Source organism: Siniperca chuatsi, linkage group LG3 (genome assembly GCF_020085105.1).
Source record: "Siniperca chuatsi isolate FFG_IHB_CAS linkage group LG3, ASM2008510v1, whole genome shotgun sequence".
In the NCBI taxonomy this organism is placed as follows: Eukaryota; Metazoa; Chordata; class Actinopteri; order Centrarchiformes; family Sinipercidae; genus Siniperca; species Siniperca chuatsi.
The window spans coordinates 9806208-9832656 of record NC_058044.1 but is presented as its reverse complement, the minus strand read 5'-3'; the positions used below and the strand labels follow the sequence as shown (position 1 = coordinate 9832656).

The 26449-nt window shown below is 40.8% G+C and overlaps 2 protein-coding genes across 8 annotated transcripts; one reads left to right on the top strand and one right to left on the bottom strand.

Moving 5' to 3' along the window:
* Positions 1 to 757: 757 nt before the first annotated feature.
* sart1 (spliceosome associated factor 1, recruiter of U4/U6.U5 tri-snRNP) lies at positions 758 to 3645 on the bottom strand. The gene has a single exon (XM_044190758.1). The coding sequence runs from the start codon at positions 3267 to 3269 to the stop codon at positions 951 to 953; it is 2319 nt and encodes a 772-aa protein (XP_044046693.1). The 5' UTR covers positions 3270 to 3645; the 3' UTR covers positions 758 to 950.
* Positions 3646 to 3714: 69 nt separating this feature from the next.
* pcm1 (pericentriolar material 1) lies at positions 3715 to 26228 on the top strand. Of its 7 annotated transcripts, none has more exons than XM_044190739.1 (39): positions 3715 to 3862; positions 5264 to 5378; positions 5700 to 5948; positions 7106 to 7432; positions 10254 to 10424; positions 11044 to 11163; positions 11467 to 11653; positions 11924 to 12033; positions 12432 to 12705; positions 12800 to 12950; positions 13299 to 13517; positions 14036 to 14202; positions 14384 to 14607; positions 15009 to 15151; positions 15274 to 15403; positions 15788 to 15952; positions 16083 to 16261; positions 16537 to 16743; positions 16844 to 17114; positions 17361 to 17506; positions 17601 to 17815; positions 18359 to 18539; positions 18631 to 18941; positions 19058 to 19219; positions 19474 to 19530; positions 19701 to 19873; positions 20838 to 20963; positions 21614 to 21743; positions 22231 to 22398; positions 22488 to 22585; positions 22819 to 22953; positions 23062 to 23265; positions 23548 to 23698; positions 24117 to 24265; positions 24373 to 24439; positions 24588 to 24778; positions 24970 to 25062; positions 25192 to 25315; positions 25512 to 26228. In XM_044190739.1, the coding sequence occupies exons 2-39, from the start codon at positions 5283 to 5285 to the stop codon at positions 25535 to 25537; spliced, it is 6297 nt and encodes a 2098-aa protein (XP_044046674.1). In that variant the 5' UTR covers positions 3715 to 3862; positions 5264 to 5282; the 3' UTR covers positions 25538 to 26228. The 7 variants fall into 7 exon arrangements, with proteins under 7 accessions (XP_044046674.1, XP_044046677.1, XP_044046671.1 ...); XM_044190742.1 differs by having other exon boundaries at positions 16080 to 16261; positions 17436 to 17506; XM_044190736.1 differs by having other exon boundaries at positions 16080 to 16261.
* The last annotated feature ends 221 nt before the right edge of the window (positions 26229 to 26449 follow it).

Sequence of the window (26449 nt, the reverse complement as noted above, 5' to 3'; positions counted from 1 at the left end):
CAATTGTATTTAATTATAACTAAATTAATTTTAATCATTTTGTTTTAAATTGAGAAGGACGCCCTGCAAGTAATGACCCACCACTGTCATGTGACTTTTCAAAACCGTTACAAGGCTGCCATCTATTGTATAAAAATTTCACCCTATTTTTGGACAGTGTTTAATGTAAACTGTGGAATGCACATTCATAATGTCAGTTTATTCTCTCCAAATTGCTGTCACTTAACCAAATTCAAAGGCAAACAATTACATTATTGAATGTGACGTGTTAAGCATGACTATCAGCCCACTTCCTGTAAAAAAAACATCTTACACATTGTGTATTAATGTACAATTTTAAGTTCTAATGAAACCATGTAAGTGGAAATGTTAATATTGTTTTTTTTCCAGTAATAAGCATTTTCAGTGTTTTAATTTTTGTATTTTATTTACTGTCATTTTAGTTCTGTTATAAAATCACATTTAACTTTAAAAAAGCTGAATTAAATTCACTATCTACTTTTGTTACATAAGATCAGAACCCAAATGCATTTGAAACTTTGATAATTCTTCTTGCCCTTGTTCATTACTGGCATCTCATGCCATAAAATGTGCAATAGCTGTCATGAAACTAAACAAAGGCATTCAAAATGGACACTACCCATGTTACATTGACAAATTTAGGTTCTCATTAAAACAATATTCTCATCCTGAAGACAGTTACCTTCTGAGTAACTCCACCTTTTAAATTTGCAACACAGAAAACGAAAAACATTTCTCTCATTGGTATTCATTTTATTGGACAATTCGTTACTACAACAATGAGGCTTGTACGAATTAGGCATTAAATTGGAGCAGTTACTTTACTTAAAACATCCTGTGTGTGTGTGTGTGTGTGAGTGTGTATGTATATATCTGTGCAGTGTGTCAGTACATGTTTATGTTAAAGATAATTCCCCCCCCCCCCCAAATTATTTGGTGATGGTGTTTGCATTCATACTTTTCCCACTCCCACTAAGCACAATATATGGCGTTTTCTGAGATTTCTGCTTCTCTTGAAGCAAAGCCACAGTCCCAAGAGGAGTATCACTGCTGCTCATCTTCTTCAGCAGTGCCTCTTCCTCCAGCTTTTTCATCCTCCTCTCTGTCTTCATCTTTCCAGACCCTTTCCCATGGAACCGATGTGAAAGCTGCCTGAAAGCTTCTTTTGGAGTCAGTTTCCGCCCAGATTCATCCACATACTCAATCTTGACGTCAGGCTTATAGCTCTCCTTCTCCTTGAAATCTTGAGTGAAGCCTCTGTATTCTTCTCGGCGACTGTACTTGTCATCAAAGCCCATCTTGTCCTCGATGCAATAGTTGTCATTGGGTAAGGCGCCTTTTGGTGCTCTGACACGGGCTATCTTCTGCATTTGGGTGTCCAATAGACCTTTGTTTTTGCACAAGAGCAAGGCAGCAGCTAGGCCGGAGTTGACAATGGGCTCTTCATCCAAAATAGTGGCAGAGGCTGTGGAGAAATCTGGTTGTTTCTGCTCTTCATCCAAGTTAACTGTGCTCCATCCAACATTCTCATCCATTTCTGAGTCTGAATCTCCAGCATCATCTTTCTCTTCTTCCTGTTCAAAGTCCATAATGTCTTCTTGGTCCTCTCGGTTGCCTGACAGCCCATAAGTTGGAATATCACCCAGAGTTCTGCAAAACTCTGAGGTGGCGTTGAAAACAATGTTGTTCTTCTTCTCAGGATCATTTTCATTGTTGCCGTCATCAAGCACTTTAACCTGCTCTGCCACCTTCTCCCCAGAGTCTTTGAGAAGCTGCTTTTGCCTCAGCTTCCTCTGCTTCTCCAGTTGTTTCTGCAGCTCCTGCTCTGCCTCATCCTCCTCAAGAACAGCTGGCTCAGAAGGTGTAAAGTCTTCGTCGTCACTTATGTCCATTTCTGCCATTCTGATGTCATCAGACATTTGTGGGATATCGTGTGGCAATGTGTTTTCCTCCTCCTCCTTTACTTCCTCACTGTCGTCATCCACCTGTCTGCGGCCTCGACCACGTGTCCTGGAGCCAAAATCAGTGCTGCGAGTGTCATCGATGACAAGTTCATCTGCAGCTGTCTTCTTCTCCCTCTTCCGGATCTTCTTCACGCGGCGTTTTGTCTTTTTAAAGCCCACCATTTCCTGAGGTGTGTAATACTCAGAGGCGATAGCAAGAGCAGGCATTTCCAAGGACTGGGCCTGATTTCGTAGAGCCTCTCTCATGGCCTGAAGCTCCCGCTCTCGCTCCCCATCTGCAAAGCCCCCTGTATTCAACCGGAAACTCTTTTTCTTTTCACCCTCAATTTCCTCATCATACTTTGACAGAACAGAGCGGGTCTTAAATGTAACCATGTCATCCACACTCTCCTCTTCTTCATAGGGCTTGTAATCCGGCTTTTTCTTTTTTAACTCCACATTCTTTTCTGCTTTTTCCTTGTCCACCAGTCCCACATTTACGAGCACATCTTCCTCCTCTTCAAGTACACCTTTGTCTTGCAGGGTCAAGATGACAGTCTGGCCCTCATTGAAGGAATCCACCTTGTGCTGTACTTTGAGTCCCTTTAGATCGTGAGATGAGTAGGCATCCTTTTTGCTTTGAGCAAACTCCTCCTCAACCAGACTGCTGACACCAAACTCCTCATCCATCTCTTCCAGAAGTTTGGCTCTTTTCTCTGCCATTTCTTTTTCTTTTGCCAGCGTTCTGCTTCTCTCAACCCAAGCAGATGTGTTATCCAGCCAGTCATCCTCTGCTAGGGTTTTGACTTTTCCCAGTTTCTGGTTCTGGATGCGTTTTTCTTTCATTGCGGCAAGCTTCTCTCTCATCTCTTTCTGCTGTGCAATGAGAACAGGGTTGATGGTCTCAGCTACCATTGGATCCTCTTTGGTCCCGAGCTCCTTCTTGTTCTCATTTAATTCCAGAGGCTTCAGACCCAGCTTGGCTCTGAGTTTGTTTGTCTCCTCAATGCTGAGAGATGCGTCTCCGCTTGCAGACTGAGGCCCCACTTGTGTATTGCTTTCTTCATATCCAAGATCAACCTTCTCCTTCTTCACTCGTGGCTCCCCGCTGCTTTTTTCACCTTTGCTGCGGCTCTCCCGTCCGCTTCTGTCCCTGGACCGTTTTCGTTTCTCTTTATCCCGAGTCCCATCCCGGTCTGAAGCATCTCTGTCTCGGTCCTTGTGGCGATGTTTCTTATGTTCGCGACGGCGCTCTTCTGTGTCCTTGTCGCGGCTCTTTTCCTTGTGTTTCTTGGAGGATCCCATTATTTCCGCTGCAGGTTACAACAGTTGTAACTCAAAAACGCCACTGTTGTTAAAATATACTTGCTTGCACAGTGTGTTGAATACTGGGAGCAAAAATGTTGCTAGTTTTTCTAGGCTAACTAGCGCACATTAGCTTTGACGGCTAACTGGCTAACCGACGACACAACTCACTCAGTGCGCAGGCAAAAATGAAACCTTGTATTCACAAATCCGATATTAATCGACGACGAATGGGGATGTAGGGTGAAAAAAGCTTAGCTATATGTTTTCTTCACGCCAGGTTAGCCATACAACCCACGTTCAGATCCACATCTTTATACTTCGTCAAACGAACAGCGAATGACAATATAACTGTTTCCTGCAAATACACTTCCTGTGGTCGGAGATTAGCTAGAAGCTAATGTATACTGCCGCCTGCTGTATGGAAGTGTTTATATCAGGCCAGGATCACATCCATGAGTTGCTGCGTTTTGGGAGATAGGACGTTAACTATTATTTATCAAATGGCTTTTACCAGACTCATAGATAATGTATAAAATCTGCAATATATGAAGTACTTGGCAACGACATTTCCTCTACTTTCACTCTGAATGGTAATATCAACGTCCCCTATCTTAAATTGTAAGCTAACTAATTTAGCAAGCACAGTTTTCAATAACATGACTAAAAGCCATTATTTTAACCTGCTGCGTTTGACGTTAGCTAATGTTAATGTTGGTTTGTCCTGACAGTTTGCAAATCGTAGTTTACTGTGATAACTAACGTTAACCATAATTCGCATCTTGAAATTTAGCTTTGCTAACGTTAACGCGAGCTGAGATGCTCGTTTGCTCCAACTTTTACCGAAAGATTTAAGTTAGCTCCGTGGTGAGCAGCTTTTAGCAAGCTAGGTAGCATTAGCGAGCTACCTCAGCAAGCTTGGCAACTTTGGGGACTCGTTAGCATAAGGTATTGTGTTTTTTTAATCGACACAAATAATGTTAAATGTTGTGGTGGTGTTCGATCGATAGAGAATCGAAGTGATGTTAACCAGTGGGTTAGCTAGTGCAGGTCGGGGTTATTGCGTGTTGCCATGGCGATTCCGGAACTAGGTCACAAATGTTAAGCTAGTAAAGTTCACCAAGAATCAAGCTACGTGCACTCCCATTTTAACGTTTGTTTAAGCTAACTACAAGTGTTATACTGGTTATCGCGGCACTTTCTGCCTGTTACGCTACCATTAACCGGTGACCCTGCGGGGAGCAGTGACAGAAAGCTCGCGCTAACTCGTTGCGTGGTGGAGGGAATGTCTTATTGTTTTCCCCCGGGAACCCGAGCGGGCCACACACACACACACACACACAAAACCCAACGGCTGCTAACGTTAACGGACAGGTCACAAAAATAGCCATTAGCTACACAGTCAGTGTACTGATGTTTTCAGGGTGTTCGTGATTGGAGAGTTTACGTTAGCTAAAGTTAACGGCTGTTGGTAAGAAATGACGCATGTGATGCTTTAATGTAACTGTTAGCTAAAACAGTTTGGGTTCATAAAACCTTCCTGTGTTATTAACATTAGCGCTAGTAGTCAAATCAATTTGTAACGTATGGTGAGCATTGTGTCGTTATTAATAGCTAACTACTGTTAGCTAAGTAACCCATTTCATAAGGTTAATTAGTGAAAAGTTTGGTGTCGTTTTAAAGCACCAACATTAGGTTAACTTACAGTGACATGTAAAGTTAAGCTATGAACGTTAGTTTAACCTACTAGTTACCCTGTGATTCCATATTCTCCTGAAATGCACAATGTCCCTTTCTTGTTTGTTCGTTGGTTCTGTGTGGTGACAGGTATCTATTTTGTTGTGAATTCCAGCAAACTGTAACGTTAAGCAAGCAGTTTCCTTAACTGTGAAATGTCCTTTTTACTATAATGTTTTAATGTACACTTGTATATCTTGTTTTTTGTTCTGTGGTTTCTGTTTGATGACCAGTATACATTTTGTTGTGAATTCCAGCAAGCTGTAAGTGCGTGACATGGCAACCGGAGGCACTCCTTTTGATGACAGTGCAGAAGAGCTGCACAACTGGACTGTAACCAATGGCAGTCTGGAAGATAGACTCAACAACATGGTAAGGCCTGGTCAGAATGTTATAGAAGGCAAATGACTGGTTGTTTCATTTTTACATAATGTTACATTGGAGGGGCTCCTCAACACTTCTTACTTTTATTTTGCTTTTATTATGCAGCCAATTTCACCATTATTTGTAATTCAAACTGTAAAGTACACGTTACTCTGTAAACTTTATCTTGATGTCTTGTCACTATCATGGCTTATTGATGCCATGATATGTCTGATATGTATGTTATACATGATATGCAGCTATCCCTATAAAAGTAAACAGACATAATAATTAACAGTGTCGTTAACAAATGTTTTTGCTGTTGATCAGGACTGGGGTGTACAGCAGAAGAAAGCCAACCGATCATCAGAGAAGAACAAGAAGAAACTGTCAGCTACGGTGGTGGAGAGCCGTCTGACTAATGATATTTCACCAGAGTCCACTCCTGGCGCCGGTCGAAAGAGAGCACGCACTCCTCATTCCTTTCCCCACATCAAATATACCACCCAGATGTCTGTCCCAGACCAGGCTGAGCTGGACAAGCTGCGTCAGAGAATCAATTTCACAGACTTGGATGAGGTGAAAAGCTGCTGTACTCCATCAGTAATTATTTTTGTTCAGTGTGGTCAGTATTGTTGTTAATTCACATCCCAGGAATACAAGGATAGATTTTTTTGATGAGTGACATACTAGTAAATATATGAATGTATGTGTAGTAGCTCAGTCTGTGGACAGAGATATTGCAGTGAGCCAGTGGTTCGACAAAAAACAATAACAACAACACTTTATAACAGAACCCAGTACTCAAATGAACCAAAATGTATGCAATTTGTTTTTGTATTTCCAGGGCATTGAAAATAACTGACTGCAGAAGGCCTGACCTGTCACATCTCATATGTTGTGGTTTAAAATGGTTTTGTTAACAAGCCCCATTGGCTGCTGTTTAATATGTCTGTAAAGCTGTTTGTTAGATGGGGAGTAACACAACGCACAACTTAAAATCTGGCATTAAGATGTGTGGTAATCAGTATTAGATGCAATATTTGACTTTAAAGGTACCATGTGGATTTTTTGACCACTACTTGCGCTATAGAGCAACATTTTATGAACATGTTCCCGTACTGATTGTGTAGCTTCAATCAGCATGAGGACACACATGCAAGGCACAAGCACACAAGTGCCTAAATACTACTAGCTTTTGTGAAATCTTGAGGACATGGAATAAAAATCTAAAGGATTATCACACTGTCAAATGAAATGCAAAGTTGTAGTTCTTGTTAAGTGATAAAATGCCAATGCATTGCCATGATGCATTGGCAGGCAGTAGAGGAAGTGATAGTTGAGTTGTTTGTTGCCTGACCTTGTCCTGCTGTGGAGCTGAGAGTGGCAGAGCAGTACATGAAAACAGGAAAAGAAAGAGTGAAATCATGTAAATATTTGTAAGGCATGGTGTACAAAGCAGAAGTCAGAGAGGGGATTTGATCAATGCAGCAGGGGCATGTTTTACTGGGCTAATCAATCATGTTTATGCTTGTAGCATAGTTATCCATAACAGTGTATTTGGTTGTATACAGTGTGTTTTGGACTGACACAAATTATGTAAAAACTGTAAAAGTCCACCTTTTTACATTTTGGCTTTAAAAACTTGAACACTTATAGTATCTGAGTTTTTAAAAGAAAATGTCCAGAATCTTGAGTGGTGATTTGTCTGACTTTTATGTTATTTTCTTACTCAGAGGAGCATCGGCAGTGACTCCCAGGGGCGTGTCACAGCTGCCAACAACCAGCGCCAGTTAGCTGGAGAGAACAAGAAGCCCTACAACTTCCTACCTCTGCATGTAAACACTAACAAAAGCAGGGAGCTGCTCCCTCCCTCCTCCTCTGCCCCAGCCACACCAGCTATCTCCAAGGAAACTAAGAAACAGAGCCCAGGACTCAGGGATACGTTAACCCCTTTGGTTCCTATCAAGGATACTCCAAGGCTCAGCCGTGGTGGAACTGAGAGGGGGCCCTTAGCGCCCAGAGAATATGGGAGAGGAGAGCCGAGAATAGACAGCAGCCAGGTAACATTTGTTTTGTTGTTACTAAGGTTTTAGTCCGCTCTTACGCTTGTTTAACTTCCACTTCATGCCTTGTAGTCTGAGGACTGAGTGGAATAATGAGGTATTGGTCTCAAAAACACAGAAATCTGTCCATCAGGTAGATGATATTTTACTGAATAAGTGAAAACTTTGACCTGCTGGTGGTGGTAGAGTCAGAGGATTGCCAAAATAATTAGAATTTATCCTCTACGGAACTTGAGCATCTGTAGGAAATTTCATAGCAATTCATCTAATAAAAAAATTGTCAAGATATTTCACTCTGAGCCACAAATGTCAACCTCATGGTGGCGCTAGAGGAAAAGTTAGAGGATTACCAAATTTGTTAGGATTCATCCTCTGGGTACCATGAATGTTTGTACAAAATTTCCTGACAATCCAATTTCTTGTCTAGATGTTTTAGTCTGGACCAAAGTGATTGACTGAAAGATAGACCAACAGTGCCATCCCTAGAGCCATGATGCTATCATGGTTAAAAAGATATAGAAAAAACATCACAACTTTTAAAAAATTAGGTCTATGAATGAAGGCACAGAACCAGAACATGCTTTGATATAGAACAGATAGTTGTCCCGTGTAACACACCCAGATTACAGAGACCGTAGACACTCAGAGTTGTTGTCATATTGATTTAATAAACTTTGTTTTTGAGAAAGATGAGTTTTTTCTGTCAGCAAATTTAAAGGTGCAATTAGTAAAGCATGTCTCTTTAATAACATCTTTTGGAAGGCATGTGAAACTACAATAACATGAGCAGACATTTCTCCTCCACAACAACAAAACATAAAACAAATAAAACAAAAAATAGCCTCAAGCGGCAGTTCCGGGGTTCACGCCAACACATACCATTTAAAGGTTTTAAACTGGACCTGGTCAAATGCGGCCTAGACCTGAAAAAAGCAGTGAAATCTCCCTTTTTTGCATTTTTGCAAATAGAATGCGGTCGATTTGAAGGAAACTTTCAGGCTATGTCTCAGGTACTTCTGTGGACATATCCTGTAAGTTTTGTTATGATTGGCCCAATGGTTGTTGACTTTGGTCTATTTATGTGCTGAGCCACGCCGCTTTTGAAGTTCATTGGTCACTATCTTGAAAACTAAATAAGATATCAACAAGCTTTATATAAATTTTGATAAGCTTCGTCCAATGATGATCCACCGAAAATTGGTAGCAATCGGACTTACAGTTTAGAAGGAGATGTCAAAAATGTGTTTTTCAGAAAAATTCAAAATGGTGGAAAATCTAGTTAGGTGGTTTTCAGTGGTCCAAAAGGCTTTTTATGGAGCACACTGAGCTGGAATTGTATGAGAAATTTTAAGTCATTCGGACTTATGGTGTGAGGGGCGTGGCCTGTTCAAAATTGCATTTTTGGGCCTTGTGTGGCTGATTGGGCTCATATTTCTGTGGAAGCACGTGCACATTATTTCCAGTTATTTGGCCATCACCTTATTTGTTATGGAAAGTGAATGTTTTGACATGTTGAATTTGTGGAACTGTATGTTGTGATTGGTCATATGGCCATCCTGGTTGTTGGTGTTGTCCAGTGTCTTGTAAGCCCATATGGGCTGGGCAACATAAGGTGCAGGACACTCAAATAAACAAATCAATCAATCAATCAATCAATCATATATAGTTAAATGTTAGAGAAGATAATGTTAGGGTAGTTAGATGTTAGGGAAATAAATATGTTGCATCAACCAACATTACATAGCTTATGAGGTTGATGTTAGCTACATAAAAAGGTATTTTCCAACAATTATGAAAACTGCATCAGTTTTCAGTGTCTGAAACTCTCTTAACCTTTCAATGCTGCACCGATGGTTCACTCCAGTTTCCAAGAAACTAAACCAAGTGCAGAATAAAATGAAGGCTAGTTCAGAGGGCCTGGAGATGTGTAGTATTTTAAGGCTATAATCGATATTTTTACTATAACACAGTAAAAACACTGACAATGTTAAAGGGGTCACTCGTAGTCATGAACCTACACGGAATTATCATCTCCTTGGCTTTATAGTGAGTTTCATCTCATTGTTTAGCTGTCCGGTCCGCAACTGTACTGTTTTGGTTCACTCTCACTGCTCTCATAGCATCGTTTTCAGCAAAAAAGCTCTAAAAACCCATTGTACACTATCTGCTCAGCTAAAGAGCCAGATATTTCCCTCAGGAGTTGGTGGAGACCAAAAACAGAGCTAAAAGAGAGTGAATATTGGCCTAAACATACATACATAAACCAATTGGCCAAATACACAACTCCCAATGAATGATAATGTTGCTCAGTAACTGCTGGATGTGTAAATAAGAAACTGTTTGCGAACAAGTTCACCATAACAACTCAATAGGTGATGACATGTCAGTGTTGTGTTCACAACTTGTTTCCACTGCTCCCAAGTGGCCAACAAAAAAAAAAACATTATCGCAGGTTTAAGCATACTAATCCTTCTTAGAAAATTAATTTCACATTTCATTTAAATGAGTCCTTTTTCATATGTATACATGGCATTGTCTATGTATCACTGCACTCCAGACTTCTCTGTGAAACCAGAACTAGGATGAAAGTGAGGGAGAGCTAGTGCAGCTGAAACTAGGCTGTATTTAGGGCAATTTATAAATATGCCACCCTTGGTGCCCAGTGAGTTTTGTGCCCAACCCCCTTTCTGCCCTTAATTCGCCCAGTTTGAGCCGTCGCTGCAGATGCTTGCTAACCTTTCCTTTGTCTGTCTTCTTTTTATGTACTCTTCTGAAACCCACACCCATACACCACCCTCTTCTCTTCGTATGGTCTCAGGTGGTGAGCAAACTGGTACAGATCCGGGAGTACATCAGTAAGGCCAGCTCCATGCGGGATGACCTGGTGGAGAAGAATGATGTGCCGGCTAATGTGGAGCGTCTCTCCCATCTCATCGACCACCTCAAGGAGCAGGAGAAGTCCTATTTACGGTTCCTGCAGAAAATGCTGGTTAGTCTTTAATTTTTTCAGAATTAATCTGTTTATTTGCTTTTCAGTCTTTGCTGTCAGACAAAGGTATACAATTTCAGTAAAATGTGGTCTTTCATGTGTAAGGCTTGTTTCTTAGCTAATTAGCTTCATGGCTGAAATGGGACCTGTTTGTGTTTTTATCTTGGCAGCTTGCCATACATATATTTTTAATGGCTTGGTCTTTCTCTGTGGCCTGAAACACTTTAACAGTCAAGTCATGTTTCATGTGATGATAAAATTAGGACATTCAGAAGCATGCTATCTTCATTGCTGTGGGATGGCTTTGTTTTGTGCTTGTTATCATTTTGCCTTGACTGGAGCATTTCTGTGAAATATATTGTAGTATTGGTAAGAAACATTATTTTTTATTATGTAGACTGTTAAATTCACTGCTCCATATATTCCCACAAATATCAACAGCTCGTACATGCAGGCATTCCCATTAATGGAGCATTTGGAGCAGTATTTTTGCGTTGTGAATCATTTTCAGTTACTAAGTTATTACTTTAACAATGCCAAACAATTGTTGGACAAATTGTGTACTGCATACTTTCACCTATCTTTGAGTCACTGACTGTTCTTTCCACTATCTCTTTAGACACGGGAGAATGAGGAGGATGATGTGGGGACCCTGGACTCTGCAGTGGGCTCAGGTTCACTGGCAGAGAGCACTTCTCTTAACATTGAGGTCCGCTCTTCAGATGCCTCAAATGCAACGGTGTGTACATTTTGTTTTCAAAAAATCTGCCACCTTCTACCCTTGTCAAGGGTATCTGTAGCATTACACATAGCCATTATTATTAGTATAAGGTAATTCTATTTTGTCTTTAAATTGAGACATGAGGAAATATAAACTAAGCAATTTGTCCTTCCTCTGCTTTTATCATCGTAGGTTAGTCGTATTTGCTGTGTCAGTATCTGAGAAGCCTCTTTATTTTTTCTGCTGAGTAGCACCGCAGTACTGTTGCTGTGTTTTGGTAGATTCAGTATTTGTAATGCTATGTAGGTGTGAATTTTGTAGGGCGGTAGGCCAGAAACAGTGCGAGCTGACCAGAAGGAAGAGTTGGAGAATCTGCGTAAGCAGCACGAGCTGCTGAAGAAGATGCTGGAGCAGCAGGAGCAGCTCAGGGCCCTGCAGGGCCGACAGGAAGCACTAATGGCCATGCAGGACAGTGCAGAACAGGCACTTGCTGTGATTGAAGACACTGGTGAGATGCGCACTAACACAGTCACCGGCCTATTCACAGTAAAGTGCAGACCAGTAGTTGTTTGTGAGGTATTGTTTTTTAGTTGTTGCTGTTGTTTTTTGTTTTTCTTTCAGAAAAATAATTATTGTTATTGTAAGAACTGATTATATTATGGAAAGCATATTTTTTTTCTGGTAAATATGTTAACAGATTCTACCACTCATATTTAAGGTTAACCTAAAGAAACATTTTCCTATGTTTAATTCCTTTGACATTTTTTGTTGTCATTAGTTGTCACAGAAACCACAGGCAGTGTTTCAGGCCTGAGCATCACATCAGAACTGAATGATGAGTTGAACGATTTGATCCAGCGGTTCCACAACCAGCTACACGACTCTCAGGTACAGTAGACTCTGCATCTGGGTTGCCATAATCTACTTAAATAATAGCATTATGTCACCTAGAAATATTTCCTACATTGAAATGTCATCTGACTCATTTACTGCAGTTTTTAAATAATTGTTAATTATAATTATCACAGTATTATGACATTATGCCAATGTCAGTATGTATAGGTGGTAGTAGTAGTAGTAGTAGTAGTAGTAGTAGTATAAGATATTTATATTGTACAAAGAGACTATAATCTGTAATGCTGGCATATCCCCTAGTCACCCCTAGTCTAACTCTCATTTGACAAGCCATGTCAACTTTTTTAAAATCTGTGTTTTATCAAGAAATGTGTCTTAACTGTTTAATAACTCATTTATAGTTGAAGTTTTCTATTATTTATGCCTTATAGACAAAAGCAGTGCCAGACAACCGCCGTCAGGCAGAGAGCCTTTCCCTCTCTAGAGAGGTGTGCTGGTCTAGGGCTCCCCAGGCTGTTGGTCCACCTCAACACAGGCCTCTCCTCCACTCTGCCTCTGGTCCCCACACTGGCCTAGACACTGGGGCAACAGCTGCCAGTGCCAAACTCACTAAGCTCAAAGAACTCCAAGACAAAAAGCAAACCATGGACAAGATCCTGCAGGAGCTGCATTCACTCAGAGACCAGACACTCAATAATAACGCATGTAAGAGTATTTCCAAAGCCTTTTTGTGAAGTAATTCTGTGGCTTTTTTCCCCTATAAAGTGTAGATGAACTGCATGTGGTTTGTTCCCTTCAGGTCGTGGCTTGTCAACACAGTGCAGTCTCAGTATGGGAGGATCTTCAGATTGTCCATCTGCTCTCTGCTCTAATGGGGCCTCAGCTTCCACTTCCTTTCATCCTTCACTCACGCAACACCAAGACAGCTCCAATTCCACAGACAAGCTCAGGTACACACAAAGACACACACGGCTAAGTAGTTGAATAGGCAGGTCAGATATCAGCAGCACAGTGTTGTATAGAGTGGGGGTGGTGTAATATATCATGGTATTGTGAAACCTTGCAGACACACAACCTTCTACTTGTCCTCCCAAGTTTCAGCCTGTGCTTAAATGTTCTTGAACAAGACGCTCAGCCTTTATAGGGGTGCTTTTCTCTAGATGACTGTACTTTGAACTTTAGTAGAGGGGGGAATTGGGAAGACAATGCCCTGGCATGTCCCATAACCTTTTTAATTATTAAACGTAGTATACATTCGCATTTCATCCACATATTTGTTGTTCTTCTACTCCCTACAGGAAGCTAAAGGAGGTCCACAAGCGTTTGAATGAGCTGCGGGAATTGGTTCAGTACTACGAGCAGACTTCTGATATGATGGTGGATGCGGTCAATGAGAATGTGAAAGAGGATGATGATGATGAGGAACAGGAGGAGGATAATGGGACGGAGGATGGTTCTATGTTTGAGGCCATGTTTGACTCTGAGCAGGAGAACCGCCAGCCTTTAACTAACATCAGGTGTGTTTGTCTAAAGAAATAGATTGGACTGATGGGACTTTAATCAAGAGATTAATCATCATACTAGAGCGAAAGATAATTAATCTGCAACTATTTTGATTATCGATAATGAATCGTTTGAGTCAATTTTCAAGCAAAAATGGCAAACATTTGATGGTTTTTAGCTTCTTAAATGTGAGAATTTCCTGCTTCATCATCACCTTGGACTTTACAAAATTATGATAGGCATTTTCAGATTTTTCTGCTTTTTTTATAGACCAAATGATTCATCGACTAATCGAGAAAATAATGAGCAGATTAATCTATAATTAAAATAATTGTTAGTTGCAGGTCTACATTATACACAGACTCTGCTTGTGTGTTATATTATACTGTAACATTGCCAATGGGAGGAGAAGGTTTGTTGTTGGTTGGGCTCAAGTTACAGTATGATAGTGTTTAGCATGGTCACAGTGTTTGTAATTCTTCTACTGGCATTGTGATGTATCCATAACAGTCACTGCACTTTATCTCTTTAGAAACCCACAGCGCAGTGGGAACTGGACAGACTTGAACAGCCTGACCAATGGGCGCAGTGTCAGGAGTAGTGGCGCTAACAACCGTGATGGCAGACTCAACACTGAGTGTGAGATTAACAACCGGTCTGCAGCCAACCTCCGCAGCCTCAACATCCCCTCAGCCATAGGTACACTCATGCACACACAGATCCATGTTACACCTGATGGTAATCTTCCTTTTGGGTATTCATTGTGTATTATTGCATTTTTTTCCTGGGAGCATAAAGATTTGATGGTATAAATCTAACTGTTCTGTGTTAATGTAACTCTGGTTCTAAATTATATTTCTATAACTTTGTTCTCATTTAGAGTGCCAGTACAATAGGGACACCCCCTATAATCGGGTGAAAGATGAGGATGAAGACGGTCTCGATAATGATGAAGGGCCACAGGCTGTGGCTCCAGACAGTGAGGCATCGGGGTCTAGTCGAAGAAGCAGTCTAGGGAATGATGGAGGTTTTGCTCAGAAGGTTCATCGGCAGACAGCAAAGCAGAAACTCCGTCAGCTTCAGGAGCTGGTGGCCATGGTTCAGGTGAGGCAGATGACCGTATAATATTAAAGATTCTATAGTGGGGATGTAGGTGTTGCTTCTCGATTGGCAGAATGAAAGGAAAGGTTGTTAAAGGCCCTGTGTATAGGATCTAGGGTTAAATGTTTTCTCATTAAACCTGACATGTTGCATCTTGTTTGGCCACTTATTTATGGGAATAAGAAAAGAAAACCCACCTTAAAACAAACAATGAGCAATTGACTACAAGGAAAATGTGTACCTGTTATTCTTTTAACAGCAGTTAAGTTTTTTTAGGTTGGATTTTTCTTTTAAGAGCTGAGGTGGTGTCTGTCTCTTTGCATCGAGAATAACACAATTTCTAGTACAGAAAAGCTGAACCAATCTTAACACTGAGTAAATTATGTGTTTCTGTTTGTATCCAGAGTGATGACACAGATGGCACAACAGCTAATGAGGATGAAGCTTTACACCAACAGCCAAATAATACCAGAGCTGCTGTGGCTGGGTCGTTAGGGGCTGTATCTAAACAGAATCCCAGAGAACTCACTCTCTCCAGCAAGGCCAGGTACAGTATATAAAAGGCCTGAAAAGACTGTCTGATGGTCTATACAATTGTCCAAAAACATTATTTTGACTATTCTGAATGCTGAATTAATTTGCTTTGCATCACAACTATTGTGGACACAGGGAGAAGCTATATGAGGAGAAGCTGCGTCAGCAGAAGCAGGAGCTGAAGCAGCTCCATGAAGAGCGCCAGAGGCTCATTGAAATCCAAGGCAAGATCCATGACCTGCAGTGGGCTTGCCCTGACCTCCAGGTATTTTATGTGTTATGTCTTACTCAAATAATATGCCAAGAATCTAAACTAGGATTTGATAAGGATTTTTGGAAAGCGTTTTTGACCCTTTGTCCACCACATTTAAATCAATTAGGGTGGACTAAATAATAGGAACACCTCTCACTAAACATCATAAACTACATCCTTCAAAATGACCATAAAGTTGAACATCTCTCTTAAACAGTTTCAACAAAAACTGAACATTATAACCTTCGTGAAGGTAGGATTTATTACACAGCTGTTGTATTAGACTGCATTAGTTTCAGCTAAGTCTACCTCATAAACTGGCAACTGAGTGTAAATCTGCTGTTTCTTCGTATTTACAAAATATACCCTTTTAACTTTTTGTGGTCTCCTTTCTAGTCATCTGTGTCAAGCACAGTGAGTCAAGAGGGTTTGCTGAGGAAGGTTGCAGTTTCCACTCCAGCCGCTGTTCAGGCTTCCTCTTCCTCTGGACCCAAAACCAACTCAGCTATGCTCAAACCCACTGCTCCAGAAGCAGCTACTTCTTCAGTCACTGACAATGAGGTAAAAGACTCCACCTTGCACACACAAAGACCCTTGGCTACCACTAGTCAAATGTCAAATCGAGATATCTACTTTCAGAACAGGACAGTGTACACTTAACTGTTGCCCTCTGTTCTTGCGTTGTCAGCAGCTTTGGTCAGAGATGCGTCGGCACCAGATCTTGAGGGAAGAACTGCGACAGCGCAGAAAGCACCTAGAGTCCTTGATGGCTGAACACCAGAGGCGTAGTTTTGTCATTGACTCTACCCAGCGGATTGACGACCAAGAAGGGCTTGCTACACCCTCACAGCCTGTCAGTAGGGATGAAAGGTAGGACACATACTTCTCTAGGGGCCTGTCTCACCAAAATCCAAGATAGAAGTCAGCTAGCTTTTTAGTTATTTTACATATTTGACTTATAAAATAGAAGATTCTTGCAGGTGAACCGCAGCACATGTTGTACAACATGAGCTCTTATACTTTGCTCAAGCATATGGTGAGAGCTGTTACTTAGTGTTATTTCTTTCTTTTTTTTTAGCTGGGCTAAAACTAATGGTTATTCCATAGGCAGATAATTTTTGTTCGATTTGCTGATGTGTAATTAGGACAATGGCCACCTGGGGTTCCACTCCCTGCCACCTTGATGATGATGACAATGAGGATGTCGATGAGGATGAATATCGCTCAGAAATGGGTGCGGAGGAGGAAGAGGAGCAGGAAGACTGTGCAGAGAGCAGCTCTGATGATGACGTTCACATCTACTCATCCAGCAGAAACCAGTGCTCATACAGTAACAGGAAGAATCAAGGAAGGTCAGATGAAGTGACAGAAGAGAAGAGACAGAAGGAATTGTATTATACTGATCGCTATAATCTGTCTTTTAAAATAATGTGCTCACTTTTCTGTCTTCAGCAACCTGAAGCCTCCACCAGCCTTCTCAGGTGAAGGTAGTGGGAATCCTTCTCTTCATAACAAGACTAAGGCCAAGCAGCAGCAGCAGTCCAGAAGTTTGAACCAATCTGCGAGCCAGCATGGAGGTACACGGCGGCAGGAGAACCTGCGCTGGGCATCTGAGCTCTCCTTTGCTGAGGGCTCATGTCACTGGCAGGAACAAGCCAGCCAGTTGCAGAGACAGCTGGACTTCAGCACCAGCATGTGTCAGACACTCCTGCAGGACCAGCAGGTTGGTGCACTGAACAAATACATGCACATACACGGACACTGACCTTGATAATTGACACAAGCCTGCACCGCATTTGTAGACTTAATTTAAAGTCATAGCGGAATTGTCATTGCAGTTGCACTGTTTTCTACTCATAGCTTTCTATCAAGTCTTTGTTTAGGTGTCTTTTTATTTTTTATTTTAAAACATAATGAAACAATTGTCAACAAAGAAATACCATTCTTCTCCTCTCACCTTCTTCCACAGACACTCTCTTATATGTTGCAAACCCTGCTGACAGGTCAGTACAGTGTGTTACCCAACAACCTGTCATCACCACAGGTCCACTTGGTCATGCACCAGCTCAACCAGTGTTACACCCAGCTGACTTGGCAGCAAAACAATGTACAAAGGTGAAAACAATAGTATACAATAGTACACCACTTTATTTCTATCAAGTAGTTAATCTTTTTAAATTTTCTATAATCTGTCATACTTTTCCTTCAGACTAAAGCAGGTCCTGAATGACCTCCTTCGTCAGCAACAGCAGAATCAGCAGACTTCCTCTTCAACGGCAGGTTGGCAGACACAGAATCCTGGCTCATCCCAGGACTCCAGCTCCGGTCCCTCAGCCTCTCCTGGTGTCTTCCTCCCCTTCTCCTCCACCCTGCATCCTTCAACCAACAACTTGTCAACTGCTGCCATATCCCCGTTCCCTCCCAGTATGACATGCATATTTATTAGCTCTTGAGCTTATTTCTCAGACAAAACATGTCTAGGATGGTGTGCATTAGAAACAGAAACAGAAAGCTGACACATCTAAATGAGGCTCGGTAGACAGGGTTTTCAAGGATTTTTTAAGACCAGCTAAAGGTGGTTTTTGGTTATGATATGGTGTAGAGTACCAAAAACCCTCTTAGCTATTCTGAAATCAAATGGTGAACATCTTGGCAGTACCTCTTTGCAATACAATAAAATTAGAATATTCAAGAAATTAATATTGAAAATTTGGAGAATGTTTTTTTTTTCCTTCTTCTTAATGAAGTTCTTGTACACTGGCTAAACAATGTTGCTATTACTGGTAAGAGTACTCATTTTCAATTAGTGCATTTGAATTTGAAGTAAGTGCTATATTTTAAAGTGACTCAGACATGCAGAAATGAAAAGCCAAAAGTCCTACTGTCATGATTTGATTGATTCTTTGGACCATTAACACTTAAACTTCAAAATTAATTAAGTATCTTTTTCTTTCTTTCACTCTGCAGGCTTTAACTTATATCCACTCTTCCCTGCTCCCATGGGTGAATTCCCTCTGGGTGCAGCAGGTCAGGCAACCCCTGAACACCAGAAGCAGCAGTTGGACCCCAACACTTCAATCAAAACAGAGTACATGAGTTTCCCTCCTCCACTGCAGCGCTCTCCTCTTAACACCACTACAGAGAGAGGGTTTGTCCATAATTTTTGCTTGAAAAGACATTTATATTTATCCGTGTAAACATTAATGTTGATATATTTGTTTTCCACGTGACCCCTTTAGACCGGCTGGCTGGCTTAAAACCTCCTACGCAAACAACACCGTCCAGCATCACCAATCTAAAACGGAGCCCCAAGAATCTCCCTCCTCCTCCCCCACTTTCGCCAACCGCCACTCCCGACCTCAAGAATTTGACAGGGCGTCACAGGAAAGCTTCAGCAGCATGCCTGATCCTGTTGATCCCACCACCATCACAAAGACCTTTAAGGCCGGGCGCAAGGCGTCTGCACAAGCCAACCTGGCCTCACGAACAAAGACGCCCAATTCTAAGAGTCGTCGCAGGAGGAGCAAAGGGCACAATAAGAACAGTGAAGGTATCAAAATGGAGTTGAATCTCCTTTTATTATTTGCTGTAACCAAATTACCACAGACTTAAGGAGTACAATCTCACTAGTGTTTTCTTTTTAACTTTTTTTAATGTTTCCCTCAGGCCATGAGAGTGACAGTGTTAGCAGTACTGCAGACTTTGCCCAGGAGAGGGCAGCCCTGTCTCGTCAGAAGGACCAGAATAAGAGTCTGTTGGACAAGCTGACTCAAGAGAAACTTGACAGTAAAACTAAGCTTGGGAACAAAGGAAATGACCTCTCCTCTGGTATGGGTCAAGCTACTTGTAGTGAAAGTTAGGCACCCACCTCATCCCTCTTGTGTCTGTGTTTTTTTTTTTTTTTTTTTTGTATACATGTAATATCTGCGTTAGGCTTATTTTAACTTGGTGTTTTTTTATTATAACATCTTGTCCTTTGATATCATTTTAATTCACATTTCTTTGCACATTTGTTAGGACCACGTGTTTAATTTTAATTTTGGGTTAATTTACTTTGTCACTTTAATTTATCTTACTCACAGCCTATGCTTGGAGAACACCCTTCCTCTCTAACAGAATTGCATGCACAGAAGCACCAGGTAAACTCACTACGCCAAATTCAAGCATCATTTGGTTCTTATGTCACCTAAACATCCCATGCATGTTCTATTTTTGGCCTAATCTGAGGGCAGACTATTGTTTTCTACTCATGGATGAGATTATGCAAGTATCCACACAAATCTCATGCTGTCAAATCTTGAACCTGTAGATGCAAGCAGCGACTTCTCACTGTTTGAGGCACTGAGGGAGACCATCTACTCTGAGGTGGCTACTTTGATATCCCAGAATGAGTCCCGTCCCCACTTTCTCATCGAGCTCTTCCATGAGCTGCAGCTGCTCAACACAGACTACTTACGGCAGAGGGCACTGTATTCCTTACAGGTAAATACACACATGTAACAGTTCCTGTGTGAATGTTCAACTGCTGTTTTAATCTAGTATGGTTATATCCTTTATGATGGGCTCAGATTACAAGATACTCAGGCTGATTTACTCCTTGATTTGCCCGTAAAGAGAATATGGGGTGAGCTCTTGTCTGGGTTCTAGGTCAGAGGGGGTGTTTGGCACAGAATATCTGGTCATGTGCCTGGTTACAGATAAGATTTTGATCTTAGACTATTTCCAGACATAATTAGGGCTGTCTCGATCATTTTAAACCTTCATATTTGAGAGAGTCTGGACCAAATGTCTCTGCTTTCTGGGCCGACCAGACCCGCAGGAGACAATGAGAGACAATTAGGAGGAAAAATTTAACTTTTTAAATGGCAATCATGAGGCTGGTGGAGACGATGGGTTTTAAGGACAACTGTAGGGTAAAGGCTGGTGGAAATGTGGCCTTGAACTGCTGAGGGTAACGTCTTAAACCATACAGATAACGAAGAGTTGGGAAAATCATGAGAGTTGAGAGATCCCAAAGAGAAAACACATGAGTCTCCTCCTCCATTCTACTTTCTTAAATCATTTTGTGTTGGTGTATACTGTATGTTCTAATGAATTGTACTGTAATAATAATAATAATTCAATAATATTTAGCTTTGGCAGTAATGTAACATTAACATTCATGCCAATAAAGCTTATTTGAACTTGAGTGAGAGGTAGATGCACTGTCTAGAGCCTCTAATGAAGCCTCGTGTGGGAGAGAGAAATCGAGGTACATGTGCTATTGAAAAGATTCTTATTTTCTAATTTTGTAGTTTGAGTGTGTTAGTGTGGTAATTTAAAATGTTACTTTATTTGTGTGAGTATTTTAAAACTCCTGTAATCTGAGCCTGGACTTAGATATAAATGCAGTGTTCCCTTGAGAACATTGCACCATTAAAATAACCTCTCCCTGTGTTTCTGCCAGGATATAGTGACCAGGCACCTGGCAGAGAAAAGTGCAGCTGAGGACCAGCCTCTTGGTCCTGTGGTGTGGGCTGCAGGCTCTCAGTCTGAGCTCACACCCAGTGAGAGTCTGGCTACCAGTGATGCAGTAAGAGACACATTATTGCTTCCCAGCGTGGTATTCTCACACCTCTACCAGTCCTGAAGTTTTTCTCTCAATCCTTATTATCATCTTGTCATCTACTCTTTAAAAAAAAAATCACTTTTACTTTCTCTTCCTCTTCTTCTAATCTTTCAGTAGTTTCTGTCTCAGCCTTGTGTCTTTCATCCTTCCATGTCTCTCTTTATTCTCTGATTTGAATTTTCCCTCCCCCATCTTCATTGTCTTTGAATTTAACTTGACAACAAGACTTCAGAAGCCTGTTTGTAAAAAATAAATGACCCTCATCTCTCCATGACTCTTTTGCCAGATCAGACATGTGTTCTTTGTTCTGGGCCAAGATCCCCAGAGTAATGCTAATTGGGAGCCAGGCCTTTTGTCTGTCTAAATAATAGCTTTGTTAAAAAATGATGGATGAAATGTCAAATTTTCAAAGTTAGGAGAATGGCAAGAGAAGCCACCATTGATTGCTGTTGTTCATTGTATATGCTGGAAATGTTAGGCTGTTTTAATAGTGGATCTGTGATGAATTATCCGTTCTTCTATAATCCAAACATTTAGGCGTAAAACCGTTTTGGTTTAGGACATGTCAAATATATGCTGTGGGTACCTCATAACAGAATCTTCATCTTTTTCAGGAGGTGGTGGAGAAAAACATGAGGCTCACGCAGGACACAATGAAGAAGAGAGATGATGCAGAATCTGTGGACAATGACAGCACCATGTCAACCTCCTCCAACCTGGAACCATTTGCTAACGATGACCTGGGTATAGTTATGCATGTAGAAACCATCTGATTTTGGAAAACAAGGGGCTGCAGCTTGTAACACTGTATACCTATCTGAAACCTTTTCCACATCCCAGTATTAAGCTGAAATGCTTTGCTTATTGCCTTTAACTATATCAATCTGGGGTACCCCTTCCCACTTTTTCCAGCAGGACTACTCAGGGCTTGTCTTGGTAAACCAACCAGTTTACACCTCAGGATCAATACTACATGGCCAAACTAAAGAATATTACCTTTCACAAGAGGATTGTTTGGCAATGAAAAAAGGACAGATTTTGGGAACTTCATTGACATAGATTAGGAGTGAGGCTGGCATACTTTGTTTGATCCTGTAGTGTAAACCTGGTTACAGATGCATTAATATCCATTACAGTCTTCTCTCTTTTGCTTCATTGATTTTGAACTTTTTGGATCCCATTTCTGTCTCTCTTTCACTCCCCCGCTCTCCTTTCTTTGCTGCTCTGATAGGCAACACGGTGATTCATTTAGACAAAGCTCTGGCCAGGATTAGGGAGTATGAGCGCATGAAGCTTAAAGCTGAGTCTAACCCCTGCAACGCCAGCACTGCAGCTGCAGGTGGCTCTGAAGTCTCAAATGCTGAACAACCTTCTGCTAACCCTGCTGGCCAAGTGGAAGGTACCCAGTCATATAAGCCTGCCTGAGTACACTGTGTGTTTAATTTATCAGAATGTTTGAATAAAATTATGTTATTTGTCTGTGAGTAGGAGGTGCAGCTGGTGACGTGCGTTGCCCTCAGATTGACACCCAGCAGTTGGATCGTCAAATCAAAGCTATCATGACAGAAGTCATTCCTTTTCTTAAGGTAGGATAACCAACACAGGGAGCTGCAGGGTGGACTGTTAGCTTTGTGCCACAGAGAAAGTACTGGAATTGAAAAAATATGAACTGAACTATTAAATAATGCTTGTTAGTAATTAGTTGCCAAAAGTTTTAAGGCTCAAATTGAATGTTGTCAGTAGTGGGTGCACCACTGTGAATGTGAACAGTTATTAAAGAGTTCAATCATTCTGTAATGTTCATGTATTCTTTTATTAGGAGAACATGGATGAGGTGTGTTCCCTCCAGCTGTTGACATCTGTGCGGCGCATGGTTCTTACTCTCACCCAACAGAATGATGAAAGCAAGGAGTTTGTCCGCTTTTTCCACAGACAGCTGGGAGGCATACTGCAGGTATGATCAGTGCCAGTACCAGGTTCTTCAAGTGCAGTTGACACAAGTTTAAGCAGATCAAATAAAGAACAGCCTTTTCTGACATGTCACTCTCTTCTCACACCCCAGGACTCTCTTAGTAAATTTGTGGGTCGTACTCTGAAGGACTGTGGGGAGGACCTTCTGGTGGAGATCTCAGAGATCCTCTTCAATGAACTCGCCTTTTTTAGGCTCATGCAGGATTTGGACAACAGCAGCAGCATTGCCTTGGCAGCCAAACACAAAAATAAGAAGCGGGCTGAGCAACCCAATAAAACAAAGCACAGTCTCAAGGTTAGTTGTTTTTTCTATCCCCACTTTGTATTTTTGGTAATGTAATAAAAGTATGTATGAAGAAAGAATAACACTGGAGCACAGAAATGTGTTTGAATGAGACTTATTTAACTTTTGGTATTAATTTATTCCTCTAATAAGGAAAATATGATAGGTGGTGGTAATAAATCAGTTTCTCCAGCCTACACAGATGAAGATGATTTAATACTGATAGTGAAAATGTCAATACCACTTAGTACACCAGTAATCTGAGTTACAATAATGTCTCTCTTTTTCTTCCAGGACCAAGATGAGGCTGAGCAGGAAGGTGATACTACTCTCCAGGACCTTTACCTGCAGACAGAGAGGAAGAACAGCAGAAGCAGTGAAGCTTCAGAGGTTGAAGAGGAAGATGAGGATGAAGGGGTTGGACAAGGAATGCCTCTGTCAATCAGTAAGTGAAAATATTAAAAAGGGCCCCTTGGTATTACTTAGTGAAGAAACAACCCCCGAAAAGAAAGCCAAAGTCCAGTATATTCTGAGATTTAACTTTTTTTCCCCCTTTTCCCTCCTTTTCACAATCAGTCTGACATTTTTATCCTGTATATACCAGAATAACATAGTTAAATTAGTTGTGCCATCACAGTCAATGAGAAGTTACCAATAATGTTTTTTCAAAGTTACATCAGGATGTAATATCAGTAGTGTAGTAAAATTCCAATCATGCTAAAAGTGACCTTTTAAAATGAAAATATGTATCCATTCCCATGTGTAATGTTTTTCTGCCTGAATGCAATTGTATGTATATACACATACATGTATGCATTAATGTAACACATATACCTCTCATTCTTATGTTGTCTTTCTTTCAGGTCTTTCCAAAGCAGAGACTCAGGCCCTGACAAACTATGGCAGTGGAGAGGATGAGAATGAGGAGGAGGAAATGGAGGAGTTCGAAGCTGGACCTGTTGATGTGCAAACATCCTTGCAGGCTTCTGCTGATGGACAGGTGGAGCAGGAGGTCAGTGTTACAGTTAGTCACAAAGATACTTTCTCATAAACAATCATAGCTTGGATTATTCAACACATTTTTCTAAGTCTGACCTGTGTAATTGTGTCATGCTTCAGGGGACAGGACCCAGCGAAACCCAGGTGACCAAAACTGAACAGAGGAGTTCAGAGAAAGAAGATGATGGTGAGGCCTTCTTGATATTTTCAGTGGAAATTTCCTTCAAGCTAGAAAATGTCAAACTGGCTTTTGTCTGATAGAATTATTGTATTTTTAGACCCTTTTGTTAGTCCATCATCTTTTATCACATAAGCTTTTTTTCTTTGTTTTGCAGAAATCAACAAATCAGTTGGGACTGTGGATTCCACAGTAGAGGACCGTGACATGGCGGTGGAGGAGAGTAAAGTTGGGGCTGCTGCTGCCTCAGAAGGAAGCTCTGCAGTCTTCCATGGTCAGGATGTCCAAAAGGAGTCAACCACCACTAGTAGCCCTGACACAGACTCACCCGTCATGATTAATGTAGATGTAAGACCAAAATGCTTAGTTTAATTCAAAATATGCAAAATATGGATATATTTGTATTTATCCAGTTATCAGATTTTACCAAAATAGTGTGTTACTGTTCTCTGGAATGAAAGAACCATTACTTACTAGTAAAACACCGGCCCCTTTATTGGTGATGTTGTGTACTGATTTTATTAATATTATTGATGCAGGAGATGGGCTCAGGTAACACCAGTCAGAAATCTGACGAGGATGACTTTGTGAAGGTGGATGACTTGCCATTGCAGCTTACAGTCATGTGTGAGGTTTGTAACAGCTAACAAATTAAAACAACTCGTCGCTGTTTATATTTAGTATTCATTAAAGGAAAGTCATAATGTGAAATCCCTATGAAAAACATCTTTATCTAATGGTGTACTGTGCTGTAACATTAGGAGGAACTACAGAAGAGAATAGTGGAGGAGCAGCAGAATAACAACCTGTCTGTAGAGATCCTCAATGGGAACACTGAATCGCTGTCTGGGCTGGTGGGAAATGCACATGCACTGAAGGAACCAGGTATGGATTACAATCATGGTTAGTTAGTATTACAGTTTAATTTGTGTAGTTGCCAAATACCCTACAAAAGCCAAGACACTGTCTCTTCTTACCACGTGTACATCCACACGAGAATGATCTGCTATTTTTGTATGTACATAAACTAATAGTCCAACTATTTTAGAGTAAATTCTGTATTTGTCTTTGTCTTTTTCAGACACTGTCGGTGCCCAGAGTGTGTAAAGATTTATACAGATGTCTCAAAATCTACTGTTTTTAGCAACACTATGCTTACACCCTCAATCTACTCTGGATGTATGATTGTTGATTCTTTATCTGCTAGTTTAAAGGAGCAAAGGCTCATAATATTGGTCACAAGTTAGCTGTGACACACAACAGATAAAACTAAACATCTACACATAATCAACACTTAAGTTCATTTTATTCCTGAATGTTTAATGTGATTTATTGGTAATCTGGGGAGGGGTTGTGTTTATGCTGCTGATTACTGACAGTTAAGCCTCTGTTTGAATCTTTATAGTACTGAAACTCCTCTTCAGATCCGCCTTAGTCTCTTTCTTGTTTCTGGGATCAGTTTGACATGAGTTGATTTTTAAAAAAATTTTTTATTTGTCTTGGCCTGGCCTTATTGCTGTAAAGCTCATCTTTTCTGCACTTGATTCCTAATTATAAAGAGATTACAATAGGATGGAAGTTCAGCTGTAGCCTGGCTGATTTCAGCTAATAGTTTCTCCAGATTGAACACGTTTTCCTTTATATCAGAGCTCAAAGCTCAGACTTAACTTTTATCCCTTCAGACGCATCTTTATATACTGTTTTGTTGTGTTAATGGTTAATCTCCATTGATTTTCATGTAATTAAAATGTTGACTACAATAAGTTTTAAATAATAAAATGCTGGAACTTTCAAAACAGGTGGTGTGTGTTGACGTTGTACATCAGTGTTCTCATGTAGTTTAATGTGGGCCTTGTTAATGTCTCTTCAGACGTCTTAATACTTTTCCACTGTGTTGTACCTACAAATGTACACTACTGCTAACTAAATGTTACCATATCATGCTGCAGTTTACACTACTGCACGATACTTGAGATAGAGCTTATTAGTCTTTTAATAAATTACCCAAAAATTAATGCA

What these genes read in the sequence shown, in the direction of transcription:
- sart1 (XM_044190758.1), bottom strand. Translation starts at nt 3,269, where the DNA reads ATGGGATCCTCCAAGAAACACAAGGAAAAGAGCCGCGACAAGGACACA.
- pcm1 (XM_044190736.1), top strand. Translation starts at nt 5,283, where the DNA reads ATGGCAACCGGAGGCACTCCTTTTGATGACAGTGCAGAAGAGCTGCAC. An exon ending in AACACCACTACAGAGAGAGG is followed by an intron (nt 18,540 to 18,630) that starts GTTTGTCCATAA and finishes TGACCCCTTTAG; the next exon opens with ACCGGCTGGCTGGCTTAAAA. An exon ending in AAACAAAGCACAGTCTCAAG is followed by an intron (nt 23,266 to 23,547) that starts GTTAGTTGTTTT and finishes TTTTTCTTCCAG; the next exon opens with GACCAAGATGAGGCTGAGCA.